At 42.2% G+C, this 21,288-nt stretch overlaps 1 protein-coding gene across 4 annotated transcripts in view; it reads right to left on the reverse strand.

The window, feature by feature from the left end:
- Nucleotides 1-21,288, reverse strand: part of GABPB2 (GA binding protein transcription factor subunit beta 2) — a 73,509-nt gene that overhangs the window by 18,280 nt on the left and 33,941 nt on the right. For 3 of the 4 annotated variants that reach the window (XM_060201705.1, XM_060201706.1, XM_060201708.1), the window contains one exon: nt 3,828-3,944. The exons of the other annotated variant lie outside the window; for it this stretch is intronic. In XM_060201705.1, coding sequence (XP_060057688.1) covers nt 3,828-3,944 — 117 coding nt within the window. The remainder of the gene's footprint in view (nt 1-3,827; nt 3,945-21,288) is intronic. 4 annotated transcript variants of the gene reach the window in all.

The following is a 21,288-nucleotide window of genomic DNA, read 5'->3' on the forward strand; positions in this document are numbered from 1 at the left end:
CAAAGACTAAGGGTGCTTTCTTCCATCTGACATATCGTTAGTAATGTTTTTCAGCTAGGGAGAGAGCATAATGGTATGCAAAAGACTTTCATGCCTGAGACTCTTGAGTTCCCAGGTTCAATTCCAGCATCATTATAAGCTAGAGTTGAGTAGTGCTCTGGTGTCTCTATCATTAAAATAGATAAAATACCTTATTATTTTTTTTTCCAGAGAGAGAGAGGAAGAGAGAGAGTAAAGCACCACTCTACCATTCATGGAATCTGTCGGACTGTCCTCAGTGCTTTCATTTGATACTGGGGATTCAAGCTAGAACCTCATGTATGGAAAGTACTCATTCTACCTGTTGAATCATCTGCAGGCCCACAGGTGAAATGTTAACAGCAACTAACTTACTATGTGCCTGCCCGTCTGCCAGTTTTCTCCCTCCCTTCTTCTTTCCCTCCCACTTTATGAGAAAGAGAGGAGAGAGACAAGAGAAAACACGGTATGGGAGGTGGTGCTGTGGATAAAGCACTGGGCTGTCAGGCAGGAGGTCCCAAGTTAAATTGCTGGCAGAACCAGAGTGATGTCTCATTCCTTCTCTTTCTCTTCCCACCCATCTTTCTCATTAATACATAATTTTTAAATGTTTATTTATTCCCCCCTTTTTTATTGTTGCAGTTATTATTGTTGTTGTCGTTGCTAGATACTAACACATAAATTAACGGCATCAGGTTCCCGGTTTGAGGCCCTGGCTCCCCACCTGCAGGCTTGCAGGTGTCTATCTTTCTTTTCCCCTCTGCCTTCCCCTCCTCTCTCGATTTCTCTCTGTCCCATCCAACAACGACTACATTAATAACAACAACAACGATAAACAACAAAGGCAACAAAAGAGAAAAAAATAATTAAATCTTAAAAGAGAGAGAAAGAAACAAGAGAAAACCACGAATTAAACTCAGGACCTTATGCTTGAGGGTCCAAAGCTTCACACACTATGCAACCTCTCAGGAAGTATGTCAGGTATTTTTTCTTTAAAAAAATAATAACGTTCAAGAAGGATGACAGAGGACCTAGTGGGGGTTGTATTGTTATATGGAAAACTGGGAAATGTTATGCATGTAAAAACTATTGTATTTACTGTTGAATGTAAAACATTAATTCCCCAATAAAGAAATTAAAAAAAAAAAAAAACGTATAGGGAGTCAGGTTTCCTATAGCACAGCAGGTTAAGCACACTTGGCGCAAAGCTCAAGGACCAGTGTAAGGATCCCAGTTCGAGCCCCCGGCTCCACACCTGCAGGGGAGTCGCTTCACAAGCAGTGAAGCAGGTCTGCAGGTGTCTCTCTTTCTCTCCCCCTCTGTCTTCCCCTTCTCTCTCCATTTCTCTCTGTCCTATTCAACAGTGAAGACCTCAATAACAACAACAACAACAATAAAACAACAAGGGCAACAAAAAGGAATAAACAAATAAATATTAAAAATGTTTATGTGTTTGGTATTTCACTTTTATATTATTTATTGTATAGAAACAGAAAAGTTGAGAGGGAAGGGGCAGAGCAGCAGAGAGAGAGAGACACCTGCAGCACTACTCCACCACTCATGAGGCTTCTCCTCCTGCAAGTGGGGTCCAGGGGCTCAAACCTGGTCCTTGTGCATTCTAACATATGCATTCAACCAGGTGTGTCACTGCCTGGCCACAGGTATTTTCCAAGAGTTTTACATATATAAATTTGAATCAAAATTTTTCTTTTTGTTAGTCAATGTCTCTAATAACTATTAGGAGAAAAAGTTTCTAATGGAATTTTTTAATAAACATTTATTTCCTTTTTTATTGCCCTTGTTGTTTTTATTGTTGTTGTAGTTATTATTATTGTTGATGTCATTGTCATTGTTGGATAGGACAGAGAAAAATGGAGAGAGGAGGGGAAGACAGAGAAGGGGAGAGATAGAGAGACATCTCTCTATCAGACCTGCTTCACCGCCTGTGAAGCGACTCTCCTGCAGGTGGGGAGCCAGAGGCTCGAACCAGGATCCTTACACCAGTCCTTGTGCTTTGCGCCATGTGTACTTAACCTGCTGTGCTACCACCCGATTACCAATGGAATTTTTTTAAAGAATCTTTTTTTTATTATTTTAAATATTAATTTATTTTCCTTTTTGTTGCCCTTGTTTTTCATTGTTGTAGTTATTGATGTCGTCATTGTTAGATAGGACAGAGAGAAATGGAGACAGGAGGGAAAGACAGAGAGGAGGAGAGAAAGATAGACATCCGCAGACCTGCTTCACTGCCTGTGAAGCGACTCCCCTGCAGGTGGGGAGTCGGGGGCTTGAACCGGGATCCTTAAGCCAGCCCTCATGCTTTGCACCACGTGCGCTTAACCCGCTGCGCTACCGCCCGACTCCCTAATGGAATTATTTTTATCTAAAGAGTCACAGCAGGGCTGGGGAGACAGCACAGTGGTTATGCAAAGCTGTGAGGTCCCAGGCATCACCAGAACTACAGCAGAAATTTGTAATAAGTGTGGTATGAACTACCTATATAAAACATTCAGGTAGTTCAATGGGAATAGAATATTCATACTTATTTATTATTGGATAGAGAGATAGAGAGAGAAATTGAGTGGGAGGAGAGATAGAGAGGGAAAGAGATAGACACCTGAAGCACTGCTTTGTCACTTGTGAAGCTTCTCCCTTGCCGGTGAGGACCAGGGGCTTGAATCTGGGTCCTTACACACAAACATTCAGATTTCTCAATGAAATGAATAACAGCTAAATACTGTAACTGACCAGTCCTTTATAGATAATCTAATCAAATCATCAAGCTACGTGATCACTCACCTGATAAAGTGCATATTTTATCATGTATGAGAACCCACATTTGAGCCCTGGCACCATATGAGAATTACTGTGGTACTAGAGAAAGCTCCAGTACTGTGATATCTCTCCCTCTGTCTCTGTCTAAATGAAAAAGTGGTATGGAATAGTGAAATTATGACTGCATGAGCCTTTAGCTCCACCAAATAAAAATGACAAGTACAAATTTATTTCACTGGTTGTCCTTCTGCCATGCTGCTCACTCATACACACCCGAACAGAGATCTTTATGATTGTTGCCAGTTAGAAAATAGGGTAGCAGGAATGTTCTTACCACCAAATGTCAATGGTAGAAAGAGATCTGAACAATCTGCTTTGATTTGTGATGGAATAGACTACCACAACGTTCCAGAAATATTCCTAAATAATACTGAGCCTTCCCTATGATTATTTGCCCCAACCTTTATGAAACCCTTAGTCTCTTACCCATGGACCACTAGCTCTTGCTAGATGACTTGCAACATTTCTGTTTTAAATACAGAGAGCACTGGACAACATACTTTCTGCCTATCTTCACTGGGGATGCCAAAATAACATCTCCAGTGAAAAGAAAAGCAAGCCTACCTGCAGTGTACAGGATATAACAATGAGAAAGATAGTTGTCTCCTGTTGTTTTGAAGCTTTAACATATCTAGGCTGCTATTTTGAATCACTCTATGATAGCATCAGTTGAAAACATAAGTTATTTCCAAAAAAATCTGCTCTCATAAGACTAAACATTTCAATCTGGAGTCAGAGCAAACAAACTTGAAACTGCAAAAATTCAAAGGAGTAATAACTTAGTCATTCTCTGATGTTCAGCTATCTGATTATATCACTAAGTGATTCTTTTTTCACTCTACTGCTTAAGGAATCTACATTTCTTTTGCCTGGCATTTGCTAATTAACCAAAATTCTTTCATATTTCATGCAAACAAATCTGTTGAGACTTAAAAAACAGAAGTGGCCAGCAGGTCCCAGCAGGTATCCCTTACCTGTGACGCTGGGAGAATTGCAGATGGGGGCTGAAGCCTCAGCAAGAGCTGCAAGGGTGGACAGCACAGAGGTGGTGGGATTTGAGAAGTGTGCTGCTAGGGAGGCCTGGGGGTTACCTATTTCAGTAAGAGAGGCGAGTGAGGTCCAGTGGAGCAAATAAATTGAGGTGAACTGGAAACAGCTTGTTAAATCAAAACCTGGCTTTCACTCTGCTGTAACTAATGTTGTGCTCTTATTCAAACTGATTTAAACCAATTACTATGGTGTTAAAACTCTTTTAAGGTTTAAAAGTTTTTCCTTTCAAATGAATTCAAGTGATATGCCTGGTATAGCACCATGGCACTCACCTCACCGTGGCACTGTCAGTACCAAGCAGCAGTACTTGACAGATCAGGGGTGCCACCCACTCCTGAACTAACTGCAGAATGCTCCCTGGCAGCAGGCAGGAAGCATATGAAGCATGCTCTCCCAAGCTAAGCAGTGTCATGGGAATACACCTCTCCTGGGCTTTATTCAGCCGCACTACTTCTATCAGCTAGACCGTTGAGAAGAATAGAATTGGCCTTTAGTGTAAGGGCAGTAAAAAAACCTGAACTTCATGACAACAGCAATAACAACAATGATAAACAACAAGGGCAACAAAAGGAGAAAAATGGACTCCAGGAGCAGTGGATTTGTAGTGCAGGCACCGAGTCCCAGTGATAACCCTGGAGGCAAAAAACAAATACACACACACACACCCCCCCCTGATCTTCACCTATTGTACGTCAAAAAGTAGTAAATACTATAAATACTAAAGAATTCCCACTGAGCTGATAGCCCAATGGTAGAACTTGCATGCATGAGGTTCAGTCCCTGCCAATGCAATATGCTAGGGCTGAGTGGTGTTCTGATCTCTCTCTCTCATTTAAAAAAAGAAAAGAAGAAGAAGAAGAAGAAATGGGCCAGGTGGTGGTGCACTTGGTTAAGCGTACACATGACAATGTGCAAGGACCTGTGTTCAAATCTTTGGTCCCCACCTGCAGGGGGAAAGCTTCACAATGATGAAAAAGAGCTGTAGGTGTCTCTCTGTCTCTTTCCCTCTCAGTTTCTCCCCGTCTCTAATTAATTAACTAATAAAAAAAAAGAAACAAGGACTGGGGAGACATCATAATGATTATGCAGAAGACTTTTATGCCGGAGGCACCAAATGTCCTAGATTCAACCCCCAGCACCAGCGTATGCTATGCGACAACTGAGCAGTGCTCTAATAGCAACAACAAAAACCAAGAGGGTCAACAAAATAGCTCATTTGTATAGTGGGCTGCTTTGCCACATGCATGACCCAGGTTTGAGCCCAGCTCCCACTACACTGAAAGAAGCTTTAGTGCTGTGTTATTTCTTTTTCTTTTTAAAATATATTTTATTTATTTATTATTGGATAGAGACAGAAATTGAGAGAGGAGGAGAAGATAGAGAGGGTGAGAGACACAGAGACACCTGCAGCCCTGCTTCACCACTGATGAAGCTTTCCCCCTACAGTTGGGGACCAGGGGCTTGAACCCAGGTCCTTGTGCACTATAATGTGTGCACTTAACCAGGTGCACCACCACTTGGCCCCCAGTGCTGTGCTATTTCTCTCTCTCTCTGTCTCTCTCTCTTTAAACCAAAGCATTGCGAAGGTTAAGCGCACATGGTGCAAAGCACAAAGGCCCAGCTTGAGGATCCCAGTTTGAGCCCCTGGCTCCCCAGGGGTCACTTCACAGGTGGTGAAGCAGGTCTGCAGGTATCTATCTTTCTCTCCCCCTCTGTCTTCCCCTCCTCTCTCCATTTCTCTCTGTCCTATCCAACAATGACAACATCAACAACAACAATAATAACCACAACAATAAAACAACAAGGGCAACAAAAGGGAATAAATAAATATTAAAAAAAAAAAAATAGCCTCCATGGTCCGGGAGGTGGCGCAGTGGTAAAGCTTTGGACTCGCAAACATGAGGTCCCGAGTTCCATCCCCGGCAGCACACGTGCCAGAGTGATGTCTGTTCCTTTCTCTCTCCTCCTATCTTTCTCATAAATAAATAAAATCTTTAAAATAAATAAATAAATAAAATAGCCTCCAGTAGCAGTGGATTTGTGGTGCAGGCACCGAGCCCCAGCAATAACCCTGGAGGCAAAAAAAAAAAAAAAATGAAAGGGAGAGAGAAAGAGAGACACCTACAGAATCTGCTTCACCACTTGTGATATTTCCCCACTTTCAATGAGGACCAGAGGCTTGAACCTTGATCCTTGCATGTGGTAAAGTGTGCACTCTGTGAACCACTGCCCGGCCCCCCAGTCACTCTCTTTAATTAAACAAAGAAAAATATTTTTTAAAACAATGAAACAGTTGATCCTCAGCATTGCATGTGCCAGGACAGTATTACATGCATCGGCCATACGAGGACTGCAATCTAATGGTGCTCTTTCTTTGATTCAAATATGATGACTCACCCAAGTTCCCCTCAATACCAAAAAGAAGACTGAATATTCATGAAAAGTCAAGGTAAGTATACAGTTAAAACTGAAAAGAGACAAGGCAAATTACTCTTTAGACTTATCCAAAGTACTTTATTATCCAAAGGAAAGTACTTTATCATTCATTAACTGTTTCCTTCTCAATGTAACACCCAACACAGAGCAAAATGTGCATGAGTGCTGGCATTATCAGCTATGACTTTCATTATCTACTCAGAATGTGGCTTATATGGGAGTCGGGCGGTAGCACAGCGGGTTAAGCGCACATGGCACAAAGCGCAAGGAACGGCCTAAGGATCCCGGTTCGAGCCCCCGGCTCCCCACCTGCAGGGGAGTCGCTTCACAGGCGGTGAAGCAGGTCTGCAGGTGTCTGTCTTTCTCTCCCCCTCTCTGTCTTCCCCTCCTCTCTCCATTTCTCTCTGTCCTACCCAACAACGATGACAAGAATATCTACAACAATAAAACAACAACAAGGGCAACAAAAGGGAATAAATAAATAAATTAAAAATATATATATTTTTTTAAAATGTGGCTTATATAAATAAATGCAGAGCTTGGCAAAACAGCTCACTTGGTTAGTGTACTGCTTTGCCATGTTTATGAACCAGATTTGATATAGGCCCCCATAGCATTAACAGAAACCTTTGATGACAAAAACAAACAAACAAAATAAAACAGTTAAGGGTGGTGGTGGGGAGTAGATAGCATAATGGTGATGCAAATAGATTCTTGTGCCTAAGGCGCTGGGGGTCCCAAGCTCAATCCCCACCTCCACCCCACCCCACCCCCACAAGCCAAGGTTGGGTAGTGCTGTGGTAAAAATAAACAAATAAAGGGCACCAAAGCAAAAATCTCTGGGTGGAGGGTGAGGGTGGATGTTAGGCTTCACTGTGGGGGCGGGGAGGGATGGGACACAGTCTTTTGGTGATGGGAATGGTGTTTATGTACACTCCTATTAATTTGTAGTCATATAAATCACTAATTAGTATGAGGGGAAAATTGACTGAATGTCTCAAACTTTTTAATGCACAGACCATAGGCTGAGTCTTTGAAATGTTGACTCTCTTAAAAGCTTTGAACAGGGAGTCGGGCTGTAGCGCAGCGGGTTAAGCGCAGGTGGCACAAAGCACAAGGACCGGCATAAGGATCCCGGTTCAAACCCCGGCTCCCCACCTGCAGGGGAGTCGCTTCACAGGCGGTGAAGCAGGTCTGCAGGTGTCTATCTTTCTCTCCTCCTCTCTGTCTTCCCCTCCTCTCTCCATTTCTCTCTGTCCTATCCAACAATGACGACAACAACAATAATAACTACAACAATAAAACAACAAGGGCAACAAAAGGGAATAAATAAATAAAATAAAATATAAAAAAAATTAAAAAAAAGCTTTGAACAGGGAGAACGGAAGCAATCAATGGCATTACTCTGTAAGACACAGCTATATACAAGTAATGTCAAAGGACATAAATCATGGTGATGTTGTGTATGATACAGAAAATCTTAAAGAGATTTTCAAAGCTAACCCAACTGCCAAATAATTTGATTATAGCAATAACTATCTGTTGCTTTCTTAAACCCTAAAACAGCAGGAACCTCCTGCTTCCTCTATAGAGCCTATATTTCCCCAGTCCTGGAACCTCTAGGGTGGGGCTTACTTTCCTGCATGCTTCTCTCAGTTCATACCAACTGACACTGCACCTGCTGATCCCAACCTAAGCAAGGCAATGAGTACCACCTCAGCATGTTTCACTACAGACTATGTCCAGAGATGTCAGGTGTGGAATGTCAACCCTTCAGCCTCATTATTCAGGTGAGACCTTTCCTTTCATAGGATTCTCTAATTCCATTCCAGGTGGTTCACTTCCTAACAATGTCTCAAAACCTAGATGTAAACTAGATCCCATGAGATAGGGCATATGTTCACATGTATCCATAAATTAGGACAAAATATATACCTAAAAGCAAAAGTGAACAATAGTCTACAGTGAGTCAATATATACAGCAAGCAAGTAGAAAGATCTAAAAAGACACCAAAAAGTTCCTAATGAAATAGTGTCTACTTAGACGTAGATACCCTCCTCACCTACTTCCTATTACACTTCCCTCAGTCACTCCAAGGCTAACCTTAGCAAAGTAAAGACTGCAAAAGCTGAATAAGGGCAAGAGACTGGCATTCTTTAATGATGACTCTTTAGTCACTATCAGCTGAGGCCCTAGTCAGGGAGTCCTGAGATTCCCAAATGGACATGATAGGCCTAGACCTCAAATAAACCCCTCTCTCCACTGTTACCGGTCATCTCTATCAGGAACAACACAAGAGATTTCTTTGTGGGCTCCCATCGGACCTTGCCCTCGGTGTGGATCAACAACAGTAGAGAATGTTCCATCCTCTGAAGGGAGGCTGGACAACATACTCTATGCTACACCTGAGGAAGATGGGTCCTGAAACTGGGGCAGCTTGGAATGTTCCTACTCATGACCAATGTGAGCTCAGATCTATAGGGATGCAGAGGTCACATAGGCTCCTAAGCTGGATATGGGCCTGAGATCAGATCAAATCAATGGGGTTTACAGTCAACAATATTTATACATCTTTCCCATATTTGGGAGCTACTCTCTTCCCTGATCCAGCTTTCTGGTCCTTTTTCCAGCCATGACATCATCTTCCCAGACAATAACTTGGATCCACCTGCATATCAGATGTCAGGATCAGGAAAAAACAAATAAACAAATAAACTTGTATAGTCATGGGCCCTCTGGAATATAACTAAAATAGGTCTACTAACTATCTACAAAACGGATACCGCCCCCCCCCCAACTCTTCAAATGCACTATCCCAGCCTTTAGGTTCATGATTAGTCAACAATTTCTTTGGCTTTGTATTTTTTTTTTAAGAATTTATTTATTCATGAGAAAGATAGGAGAGAAAGAACCAGACATCACTCTGGTACATGTGCTGCTGGGGATCGAACTCAGGACCTCATGGTTGAGAATGCAATGCTTTATCCACTGCGCCACCTCCTGGACCACTTGGCTTTGTATGTTAACTCTCTTTTCAGCCATCAGGTTCCAGATGCTAACATGATGCCAACCAGACTTCTCTGGGTAGACAACCCCACCAATGTGTCCTGTAGCCCTGCTTCCCCAGAGCCCTGCCCCACTAGGCAAAGAGAGAGACGGGCTGGGAGTATGGATCAACCTGTCAATGTCCATGAGGAAGCAATTACAGAGGACCTTTCACCTTGTGCACCCAATAATGACCCTGGGTCCATACTCCAGAGGAATAAAGAATAGGAAAGCTATCAGGGGAGGAGATGGGACACGGAGTTCTGGTTGTGGGAATTCTGTGGAGTTGTACCCCTCTTATCCTATGGTTTTTGTCAGTGTTTCCTTTTTATAAATAAAACTAAAAATAGGGAGTCGAGTGGTAGCACAGCGGGTTAATCGCAGGTGGCACAAAGCGCAAAGACCAGCGTAAGGATACTGGTTCGATCCCCCGGCTCCCTACCTGCAGGGGAGTCCCTTCACAGGCGGTGAAGCAGTCTGCAGGTGTCTCTTTCTCTCCCCCTCTCTGTCTTCCCCTCCTCCCTCCATTTCTCTCTGTCCTATCCAACAACAACAACATCAATAACAACAACAACAATAACTACAACAATAAGGGCACTAAAAGTCAGTAAATATTCTTTAAAACTAAAAATAAATAAATAATAAAAACTAAAACAATCAGACCAGGATCTAGATCTAGGGAAGAATGTGCTATGGTAAACTAGATAGTCTCTAATCCCAGAAAAACCAAGTAAATTGCCCAAGTTCACTAGCTAGTAAACATCAGAGCCAAGATTAGAATCTTCTTTTTTAATTGCCATCTTCATTTTAATTGCCAGGGCTATCTCTGGGGCTTGGTACCCACCACTCCTTGCAGCCACTTCTTCCTTTTTTTGACAGAGGAAAAATGGAGAGAGAAGACACAAGCAGCACTGCTCCTCCACTCGTGAAGCTTCCCCCCAACAGGTGGGAACTGAATCCCACATGTATGGTAACGTGTCTACCAGATGTGCCACTACCCAGCCTTCCAGATTAGAATCTGATTCAATAGATTCCAGCTTCTATTTATGGTCTTCATGAACCAACTTTATAACTCTGCTTTGCTCTAACTGATGTGTAGACTGCCTTACCAATCTGCTGCAGTCTGATGATGGCATTGATGATGACTGATATCTTTAGCCACAAAAGGAAAATGGAAAGCAAAAAACAAAACAAAAAATGGAAGGGGCAGGGAGAGGTTATGCCTGCAGGACTCCACTGCCTTTGGGGACCAGTTGTTTTTCTTTCATTCATTTTTATTTTTATTAAAGATTTTATTTATTTACTAATGAGAAAGATAGGAGGATAGCACCAGATATCATTCTGGTACATGAGCTGCCAAGTATTGAACTCAGGACCTCACACTTGAGTCTAATGCTTTATCCACTAAGCCAAGTCCTGAACCACTTTTTCTGTCTTTTAGATAGAGGGTATGAGAGATATAGAAAGGGAAAGAGAGACAGAGAAATGCCTAAGAACTGCTCCACTACTTGTGCTTCCTCACTACAGGTGCTCCCATGTGAGTGGACATTCCATGCACAAGGACCTGGGCTTGAACCCCTGACTCTCACATGAGAGCACCTGTCATGGGGAAAGCCTAGGTCCTTGTGCATGGAATGTCAACTCGCTACTAGATGAACTATGGGCCTGCCCCTGACTCTTGCACACTGGTAAGTCTTGGAGGTACTTTTGCAGATTATGGGATTTTTGAATGCAAAATTTCTTAGTAATCTTTATTTATTTATTGAATAGAGATAGCCAGAAATTGAGAGGAAGGGAGAGAGAGAGAGGGTGAGAGACACCTGCAGCCCTGCTTCACCACTTGTGAAACATTCCCCCTGCAGGTGGGGACCAGGGGCTTGAACCTGGGTCCTTGCGCACTATAACATGTACTCTCAACCAAGTGTGCCACCACCTGGTCCCAACTTGAATGCAAAATTTTTAATCTAGACTGATACAAAAAAATCTAATAAAAGAGGGTCAGGCAGTGGTGCACCTGGCTGAGCACAATTATAATGTGCAAGAATTTAGATTCAAGTCCCACCTGTGGAGCGCAGCTTCTCAAGCAGTGGAGCAGGGCTGCTGGCGTCTCTCTTGTTGTCTTCCTCCCCACTTGATTTCTGCTTCTATCTAATAAATATTTTAAATGATCATCCTAGTATATATTTTGTTAACTTCTAAAAAAAGGCTTTAAAAGATTTTAACATAGTTGAATAACACAACTTAAATTTGACTTATAATCTGTCTCCTTTGTTTTTTATTTATTTAATTAGGGCAGAGAAATTGAGAAGATGGGTAAAGGAGAGACAGAGATAACCCTGTTTCACCTCTTGTGATGCTTTTCCCCTGCAGGTGGGGACCAGGGGCTTGAACCCAGGTCCTTGAGCACTGTAGTGTGTGTGCTTAGCCAGGCGGGCCTCCGTCTGGCCCTGTCTCCTTTTTTCTGTACCTCTAAGTAAGTACCATGTAGGTAACTCCACTGCTTCATGAATAAGATGACAATTGGGAGACTAGCTCTTTTATGTGATGGTTTTGGAAATTTTTTTTTTTTTTAATCCGGTTGGCTAGAATTTTGTTCAATATTTTCGCATCTATGTTCATCAGAGATATTGGTCTGTAGTTTTCTTTTTTGGTTGTGTCCCTGTCTGCTTTTGGTATCAGGGTGATGTTGGCTTCATAGAAGCTGGCAGGGAGTATTCCAGTGTCTTCAATCTTCTGGAAGACTTTTAAAAGTAGAGGTATTAGTTCTTCTTTGAAAGTTTTGTAGAATTCATTTGTAAAACCATCTGGTCCAGGACTTTTATTTTTGGGGAGATTTTTGATAACTGTTTCAATTTCATTAGCTGTGATGGGCCTGTTCATATTATCCACTTCCTCTTTACTTAGTTTTGGAGGTTGGTAGGTATCTAGGAAATCATTCATTTCTTCCAGGTTCTCTAACTTGGTGGCATATAGTTGTTCATAGAAGCCTCGCATGATATGTTGAATTTCTGCAGTGTCTGTTGTGATATCTCCTCTTTCATTTACTATCCGATTTATTTGGGTTTTCTCCCTTTTTTGTTTTGTGGGTCTGGCTAAAGGTTTGTCGATTTTGTTTACTCTTTCGAAGAACCAACATTTACTTTCATTGATCTTTTGTATGGTTTTCCTATTCTCAATGTTATTTATTTCTGCCCTAACTTTAGTAATTTCTGTCCTTCTGGTTGCTTTAGGGTTCCTTTGTTGTTCTTCTTCTAGGTCTTTAAGATGTGCAATCAGGCTGTTTATTTGTGCCTTTTCTTGTTTCCTAATGTGTGCTTGTATAGCTATGAACTTCCCTCTTAGGACTGCTTTAGCTGTGTCCCAAATATTTTGATAGCTTGTGTCTTCATTTTCATTGAACTCTCGAAACATTTTGATTTCTTCTTTGATTTCCTCTTTGACCCAGAAGTTGTTAAGAAGTGTACTGTTGAGCTTCCACATTTTGGCACTGTTACTAATCTTTTGTTGATTGTTAAGTGTTAGTTTAATTCCACTGTGGTCTGAGAAGATGCTTGGGATGATTTCAGTGCTCTTGAATAGGCTGATGCTGTCTTTGTGGCCTAACATATGGTCTATCCTTGAGAATGATCCATGTGGATTTGAGTAAAATGTGTATTCCAGTTTCTTGGGATGAATGACTCTGAAAATGTCCAATAGTTCTAGTTTATCTATCTCTTCATTTAGCTCCCTTATGTCTTTACTGATTTTCTTCCTGGATGATCTGTCAAGTTGAGATAGTGGGGTGTTGAAGTCCCCTACTATGATTGTGTTACTGTTAATATATTGCTGTAGCTCTTTCAGTAGAAGTTTGATGTATTTAGATGGCTTCTCATTGGGTGCATAGATATTAATAATTGTTAAGTCCTCTTGATTGACTGATCCTCTGAGCATTAACTAGTGTCCATTCCTATCTTTTTTAATCTTATGTATTTTAAAGTCTATCATGTCAGATATGAGAATAGCTGTTCCTGCCCTTTTTTGTGGACCATTGGCTTGAATGATAGTTTTCCATCCTTTCACTTTAAGTCTGTGTTTGTCTTGTTGCGTTAGGTGAGTTTCCTGTAGACAACATATTGTTGGGTTGTGTTTTCTGATCCATCTTCCTACTCTGTGTCTTTTAATAGGTGAATTCAGGCCATTGACATTTATTGATATCAAAGATTGAAGATATTTTAACGCCATTCTTGTAGAGTTTTAGAGTGTTTTGATATATGTTCTATTTGTGGTGGTCTGGTTGTTTATAGGAAACCTTTCAGAACTTCTTTCAAGGCAGGCTTGGTGATGGTTGCTTCCTTCAACTGTTGCTTGTCTGAGAAGGTTTTGATGCTTCCATCTAGTCTGAATGACAATCTAGCAGGATATAGTATTCTTGGCTGAAAGCCTTTCTCATGGAGCACTCGATAGATATCTTGCCATTCTCTTCTGGCCTGTAGTGTTTGTATGGAGAAGTCTGCTGCTAATCTTATGGGTTTTCCTTTGTAGGTGACTCTTTGTTTTTCTCTTGCAGCCTTGAGGATCCTTTCTTTATCCTTATTCCTTTCCATTCTAAGTATGACATGTCTTGGTGTCTTTAGGTCTGGGTTAATTCTGTTTGGGACCCTCTGGGCTTCTTGAATCTTTATGTCTTTGGTGTTGTCTAGACTAGAGAAATTTTCAGCTATTATGGCCTGGAGAACGCTTTCTTCCTCCCCTTCTCTTTCTTCCTCTGGTAGGCCAATAATGCGTATATTGTTTCTTTTGAAGTCATCCCATAGGACTCTGTTGTTGTTTTCAGCATCTCTTAATCTCTTTTTGAGATCTCTGACTTCTTCTTTAGTTGTCTCTAATTCATCCTCAATCTTGCTAATTCTGTCTTCAGCCTCATAGATTCTATTCTCTCTGCCCTCTACTGCTTTCTGGAGTTCATCTATTTTGTTGCCCTGCTCTGATACTGTTTTAGCTTGTTCAGCTAGTTGCCTTCTTAGCTCAGCAATTTCAGCTTTCAGCTCTCTAATAACCATGAGATTATTAGAATTTTCTTCCATATTCTCATTTGTTGTTCCTGCAGTTCTGATTACAATTTTTTCAAATTCTTTACTCACTCCTGTTATTATTTCCTTAGCTAATGTTTGGATGTTGAACTCGTTGTTTTGTGCTTCGCCCTCTGGAGGACTTTTAGCTGGACTCTTGTCCTGGTTCGAGTCTCCATTATTTTTTCTTGTTGTTTTAACCATTTTATATAAGTTAACAGTTTTTTCAATCCCTGAGTTGGAGTTCAGTGGTGTAAAAGCCTTTTTTTTTTTTTCCCACTGTAGGCTATGGTAGCCTGAGGGCTTTTAAACTATCAATAGGCTTCTTGGCTTAATCAATGACTCCTGACCAAGAGATAAAGCAGGGTGTGGCAGAGATAATCCAGTGCTTATGCAAAGAGACTTTCACAGCCCTTCAGCTATGCCACCGAGGTATAGGTCTTCTCCTGAGTTTCCCGGTTAGATCTCTGTGCCCTGGTGTCCCTCCCTGTTGCTGCTCCAGATTCTGAGGGTAGTAGCAATGGAGACTCAGAGTTGTACTTGGTGAGTCTCTGGGGAGTCGTTTCCTCCCTTCAGCTGTCCCCTTGTTGGTGGAGCAGACTGGAGGTGGTGTCTCCACTGACAAACTGTCGAACTGTTAGCAGTCACTTAATCTCTCCTTAGGCCCCTCTCTCCTCTCTGTCACCAGCCACGCGTGTTTGTACTCACGGGTGATTTACTGGGTTCCTGTGGTCATTATAGTCCTGTCTTGTTTTCGGTCCGGGTGGTCTCCTTTGGTATTCCTAGTTGATCCGGGAGAGGAGAGGAGAGGAGAGAAAGCGATCTGCTGCTCGTAGCTCCGCCTCCGGAAAGGTTTTGGAAATTTTAACCTCAACCAACAGAAGATGGAAAGAGTGGGTTTGCCAACAGCATTATGGCCAATATTATACAGGCTAATGAAAACTGAAGCTAAGATTCTCTATCCTAGGCCAGAAAATTAGCTCTTTAGAGTTCAGTATTAAGACCAACTCTAGTTCTTTTCACATGCTTGTTAATATGTGACTTATCCAGCTTCTAAAGACTTTTAGAGTGGTCCCAGGAGATGGTGCAAGGATAAAGCATTGGACTCTCATGCATGAGGTCCTGAGTTCAATTCCTCCTGGCAGCACATATGCCAGAGTGATGTCTGGTTCTTTCTCTCCTCCTATCTTTCTCATTAATAAATAAATAAAATGTTAAAAAAAATAAGATGTTAAAAAATAAATAAATAAAATGTTAAAAAAAGGGGGGGAGTCGGGCAGTGGCGCAGTGGGTTAAGTGCACGTGGCGCAAAGCTCAAGGACCGGCATAAGGATCATGGTCGAGCCCCTGGCTCCCCACCTGCAGGGGAGTCACTTCACAAGTGCTGAAGCAGGTCTGCAGGTATCTGTCTTTTCCTCCCCCTCTTTGTCTTCCCCTCCTCTCTCCATTTCTCTCTGTCCTATCCAACAACGATGACAACAATAATAACTAGAACAATAAAACACAACAAGGGCAACAAAAGGAAATAAATAAATATTAAAAAAAAAAAAGACTTTTAGATTGAGCCAGTACATAACCTCACCTGGGATGCATGCACAGAACCTAGGTTTGAAACTGGCCCTTCCCACACTTAGGGAAGCTTTGGTGCTATAGTGTCTTTCTCTTCCTAGGTCTCTCTTCAAAAAAAAAAAAAAAATTTTTTTTTTTGTATTAGGTTAATTGTTGGGGCTTTGTGCCTGCACACATCATCCATCATCATCATACTCTTTCTCCTCCTTCTTTTTAGGTATAAGGTGAAGGTGAGAGAGACAGTGACAGAGACAGAGAGAGGAGAAAGACAACAGTTCTGCTCCACTGCTAATGAAGTTCCTCTGTGCAGCTGTTCCCAGGGGCTAAAACTGGGTCTTTGTTCACAGTAAAGTGTGTTCTAGTGCCTAAGCTACCTCTTGGCCCCTTGTCTGACTTTCTATCTGAAAAAGTCAGCCTGGAGAGGTGAAAACCCAGTGACCAAAAAAAAAGACTTAGATTATAAAATCACTTGCTCAAATCAGTGTGTACTGAACTACAAATTCAGAGGCTGTAAATGTTATGATATATATATATATATATATATATATATATATATGTCTACTTAAGCTGTATTTTTTTTTTTTTTTTTTAGATAGAACAGAGAGAAATGGAGAGAGGAGGGGAAGACAGAGAGGGGAGAGAAAGACAGACACCTGCAGACCTGCTTCACCGCCTGTGAAGCGACTCCCCTGCAGGTGGGGAGCTGGGGGCTCGAACCATGATCCTTACGCTGGTCCTTGTGCTTGGCACCACGTGAGTTTAACCCGCTGCACTACCACCTGACTCCCAAGCTGTATTTTTTGAGTCATGTACCTGGGAGCACAAAACATTTTGTCAAAAAAATTTGGTGGATCAGAACCTTGTACATGTCTGATTTCACACTCATACATTCTGTCTATCTCTGGGGCTTCACTGCTTCAGGCTACCTTATTTTCAGATAGTAATACAAGGGTGGGAGTAAATAACATATGGTGATGTAAAGAGACTCTCATGGCTGAGGCTCCAAAGTCCCAGATTCAATCTCCCACATCATTATAAGCCGTGCTGTGGTAAACAAACAAACAAACAAAAAACGGGGGGGGGGAGATTTTATAGTACTGAAGTTTCCTCCAATGGAGCAGGGGCCAGGTTCAAACCTTGAGTTACACACAGTAAAGGAAGCATGGGCATGTTTGATTCCTTAAGGTCTATCCCCAGGATGGGAATTGCAGGGTCATAGGGAAGGTCTACTTCTAGCCTTCTGAGACTTCTCTAGACTGCTCTCCACAGGGGTTGGACTAATTTATATTCCCACCAGCGGTACAGGAGAGTTCTTTTGTCCCCACAACCTCTCCAGTATGTGTGTGTGTTGCTGCTACCTTTAAAAAAAAATTATTTATTTATCTGAGAAAGATAGAAAGAGAGAGAGAAAGAACCAGACATCACTCTGGTACATGTGCTGCCAGGGATTGAACTAAGGACCTCATACTTGAGAGTCTAGTTCCCTAGCCACTGTACCACCTCCCGGACCACAGCTGCTACCTTTTTTGATGTATGACATTTTTACAGGAGTAAAGTGGTATCTCATTGTTGTCTTTATTTTCATTTCTCTGACAATCAAATGACGTGGAGCATTTTTCATGTTTGTTGGCCTTTTGGGTCTCTTTTGTGGTGAATATTCTGTTTATATTCTCTCCTCTTTTTTGGATGGGGTCATTTGTTTCTTTGTTACTGAGTCTGGTGAGCTTTTTATATATTTTGGTTATTAGTCTCTTCTCTGATGTGTGGCATGTAAAGATCTTCTCCCATTCTGTAAGGGGTCTCTTTGTTTGGGTACTGGTTTCTTTTGCTGTGCAGCTTTTTAATCTGGTGTAGTCCCATTGGTTTATTTTTGCTTTAGTCTTCTTTGTAATTTGATTTGTATCACTGAAGATGCCTTCAAAATTTAGATGGAAAAGTGTTCTGCCAATATTTTCCTCTAAGTATTTGATAGTTTTTGGTCTAACATTAAAGTCCTTGATCCATTTAGAATTTACTTTTGTGTTTGGTGAGATAAAGTGCTTCAGTTTCATTCTTCTGCATGTTTCAATCCAATTTTCCAACACCATCTGTTGAAGAGACTCCCATTTCCCCCTTTAATAGCCTGAGCACCTTTGTCAAAGATTAGATGCTCAGTGATTAGGTGTGGGGATTTAATTTTGGGCTCTCAATTCTATTTCACTGGGAAATGTGTCTATTTATGTTCCAGTACAAACCAATTTTGATTGCAATGGCCCTATAATACAATTTTAGATTTAGGAGTGTGATACCTCCAGTTCTGTTCTTTCTTCTCAAGATTTTTTTTTTTTTTTTTTTGGAAATTCTAGGTAATTTCTGGATTCAGACAAATATCTGTATTTTTGTTCTATCCTCCTAAAAAAATTGGGTGGGATCTTGATAGGGATTGCATTAAATTGGTATATGCCTCTGGCTAGTATATTCATTTTGATGAATATACTAGCCAACATCATTTTGATGATGTTAATTCTTCCAACCTATGAACATGGAATATCTTTCCATTTCTTTGTGTCTTTTTCTATTGCCATGAATTCATAATTTTCAGTATATAAGTCTTTCACTTCTTTTGTTAGGTTTATTCCTAGACATCTTACTGTTTTTGTTGCTATAGTAAAAAGGATTGAATTGACTTGTGGATTTCTTTTTCTTTATTTATTAATGAGAAAGATAGGAGGAGAGAGAGAGAGAGAGAGAGAGAAAGAACCAGACATCACTCTGGTACATGTGCTGCCGAGGACTGAACTCAGGACCTCATGGCTGACAGTCCGATGCTTTATCCACTGCGCCACCTCCCGGACCACGAGGATTTCTTTTTCTAACTTAGTGTTTGCATAAAGGAACGCCACTGACTTTCGTATGTTAATTTTTTAAATATGTATTTTGTTTATTTCATAAGATGGTGGAGGGCAGAGCAACACTCTGGCATATACTCTGCAGGGGACTGAATTCAGGAAATAGTGCTTGTAAATCCTAAGTTTTAGGACTGCTGTATCTGGTGCTACATGGGTTCCTTTTTCATTCAGAGCCAAAGAGAGAGGGAGGGAGATATATGACAACACCAGAGCTTCCAATGGTGTCATGGCAACTCCCACATGGTACTGGGACTCAAACCTGGATGGAGAATATGACAAGGACTATGCAACCCACTGAGTGCTTTGCCATGTTCTCTGGCCCAGCAGAGATTTTAAATGGTAGCTGATAGCAGATAAAAGGTTATTATTGCCCCCTGGTGGGCACAGCAGGCAATCTTTTTTTTTTTTTCCTGCCTCCATGGTTATCACTGGGGCTGGTGCCTGCACTATGAATCCACTGCTCCTGGAGGCTATTTTTCCCCTTTTGTTGCCCTTGTTGTTTATCATTGTTATTGTTATTGTTGCTGCTTCTGTCACGTATTTCTCATCTTACAGAGAAATTCCTATCACCCGCCCAGGCTGGTTTCCGCCCAAGAAGATCTACCTGCGAACAAGCCCTGGCCCTCTCAACTTAACATTGAAAATGGATTCCAGAAGAATTTAAAGACGGGTGCTGTCTTTGTTGATCTCACAGCAGCCTATGACTCGGTCTGGCACCGTGGTCTCCTAGTCAAGATCTCAAGATGCCTGCCTCCATGGGTGGCCAACACTATATCGTTTCTTCTCCAAAACAGAAGATTCCGGGTGCATCTGGGTGACAAGTCTAGCAGATGGAGACCTGTCTCAAGTGGCCTCCCCCAGGGCTCTGTTCTGGCTCCTACGCTATTTAATATTTACATCAATGACCTCCCAGAAACTTCTTCAAGGAAGTTCATCTACGCCAATGACATTTGCTGTGCAACTCAGGCATCCAAGTTCGACATCCTCGAGGAAACACTCATGAAAGACATGTCTCTGATATCTGATTACTGTAAAAAATGGCGACTAATCCCTAGCACTGCAAAAACGGTATCATCTGTTTTCCATCTACACCATGCCTCGGCCTCACGTGAGCTTAATGTGCAGCTTGGCGATACGAGAATCCGGCATGAAGCCCAGCCAGTCTATCTTGGCGTTACTTTCGATCACACTCTGTCATTTCACGAACATCTCGTAAAAACTGCAGCAAAGGTGGGCGCGAGGAATAACATCATTGCAAGACTGGCCAGTTCCTCATGGGGCGCGAGCGCTTCCACACTACGATCATCATCTCTGGCATTATGCTATTCCACAGAATACTGTGCCCCAGTATGGTTCCGTAGCCCCCATGTCCACTTGGTCGATTCCAAATTATATTCCTCCATGAGGATAATTTCTGGAACCATCCGTTCCACCCCGGTTCCATGGCTGCCAGTTCTTAGCAACATTGCCCCGCCAGATATTCGTCGGGATGCGGCATCATCTAAGTTCATTTCCCACATCTACACTCGACCGGACCTGCCAATATACGCGGAGATCTTCGCCCACCCTGTCCAACGCTTGATGTCTCGTTACCCAATCTGGTCGCCTATGCCTACACTGAACTTCTCTGTTCCAGTCTCTTGGAAACAGAGTTGGCAGTCAGCTGAGGTAAAGAACAAACACCTCATCACAGACCCCTGCAAGCGTCAACCCGGCTTTGACCTAGCACGTTATGATTGGGCCCTCCTCAATCGCTATCGAACAGGCCATGGCTGGTGCGCCGCTATGTTCCATCGCTGGGGAGCCAGAGACGACCCGAACTGCACCTGCGGCTACAGACAGACTATGACCCACATAGTCAATGACTGCCACCTCTCCAGATTCAAAGGAGGTCTCGAAACTTTACATCAGGCTCAACCTGACGCTGTTGACTGGCTACGAAAGAAGGGCAAATGCTAGAAGAAGAAATTGTTATTGTTGCTGGATAGGACAGAGAGAAATCGAGAGAGGACAGGAAGACAGAGAGGGAGAGAGAAAGATAAGACACCTGCAGACCTGCTTCACCGCTTATGAAGTGACCCCCTGAAGGGGGGAACCAGGGGCTCAAACCAGGATCCTTATGCCAGTCCTTTCACTTCGTGCCATGTGTGCTTAACCCACAGCGCTACTGCCCAGCCCCCTTTTAAATTATCTTTATTTACTTATTGGATAGAGACAGAAATAGAGGGAAGGGAGTGATAGAGAGGAAGAGAAACAGAACGAAACTTGCAACACTACTTCACCACTGGCAAAGCTTTCCCCCTGTAGGTGGGGGCTGGGGGCCCGAGCCCAGGTCCGTGTGCACTGTAACATGTACGCTCAGCCAGGTGTGCCACCACCCGGCCCCTCTGAGCATGTT

The sequence above is a fragment of the Erinaceus europaeus genome, chromosome 11, assembly GCF_950295315.1.
Source record: "Erinaceus europaeus chromosome 11, mEriEur2.1, whole genome shotgun sequence".
Lineage (NCBI taxonomy): Eukaryota > Metazoa > Chordata > Mammalia > Eulipotyphla > Erinaceidae > Erinaceus > Erinaceus europaeus.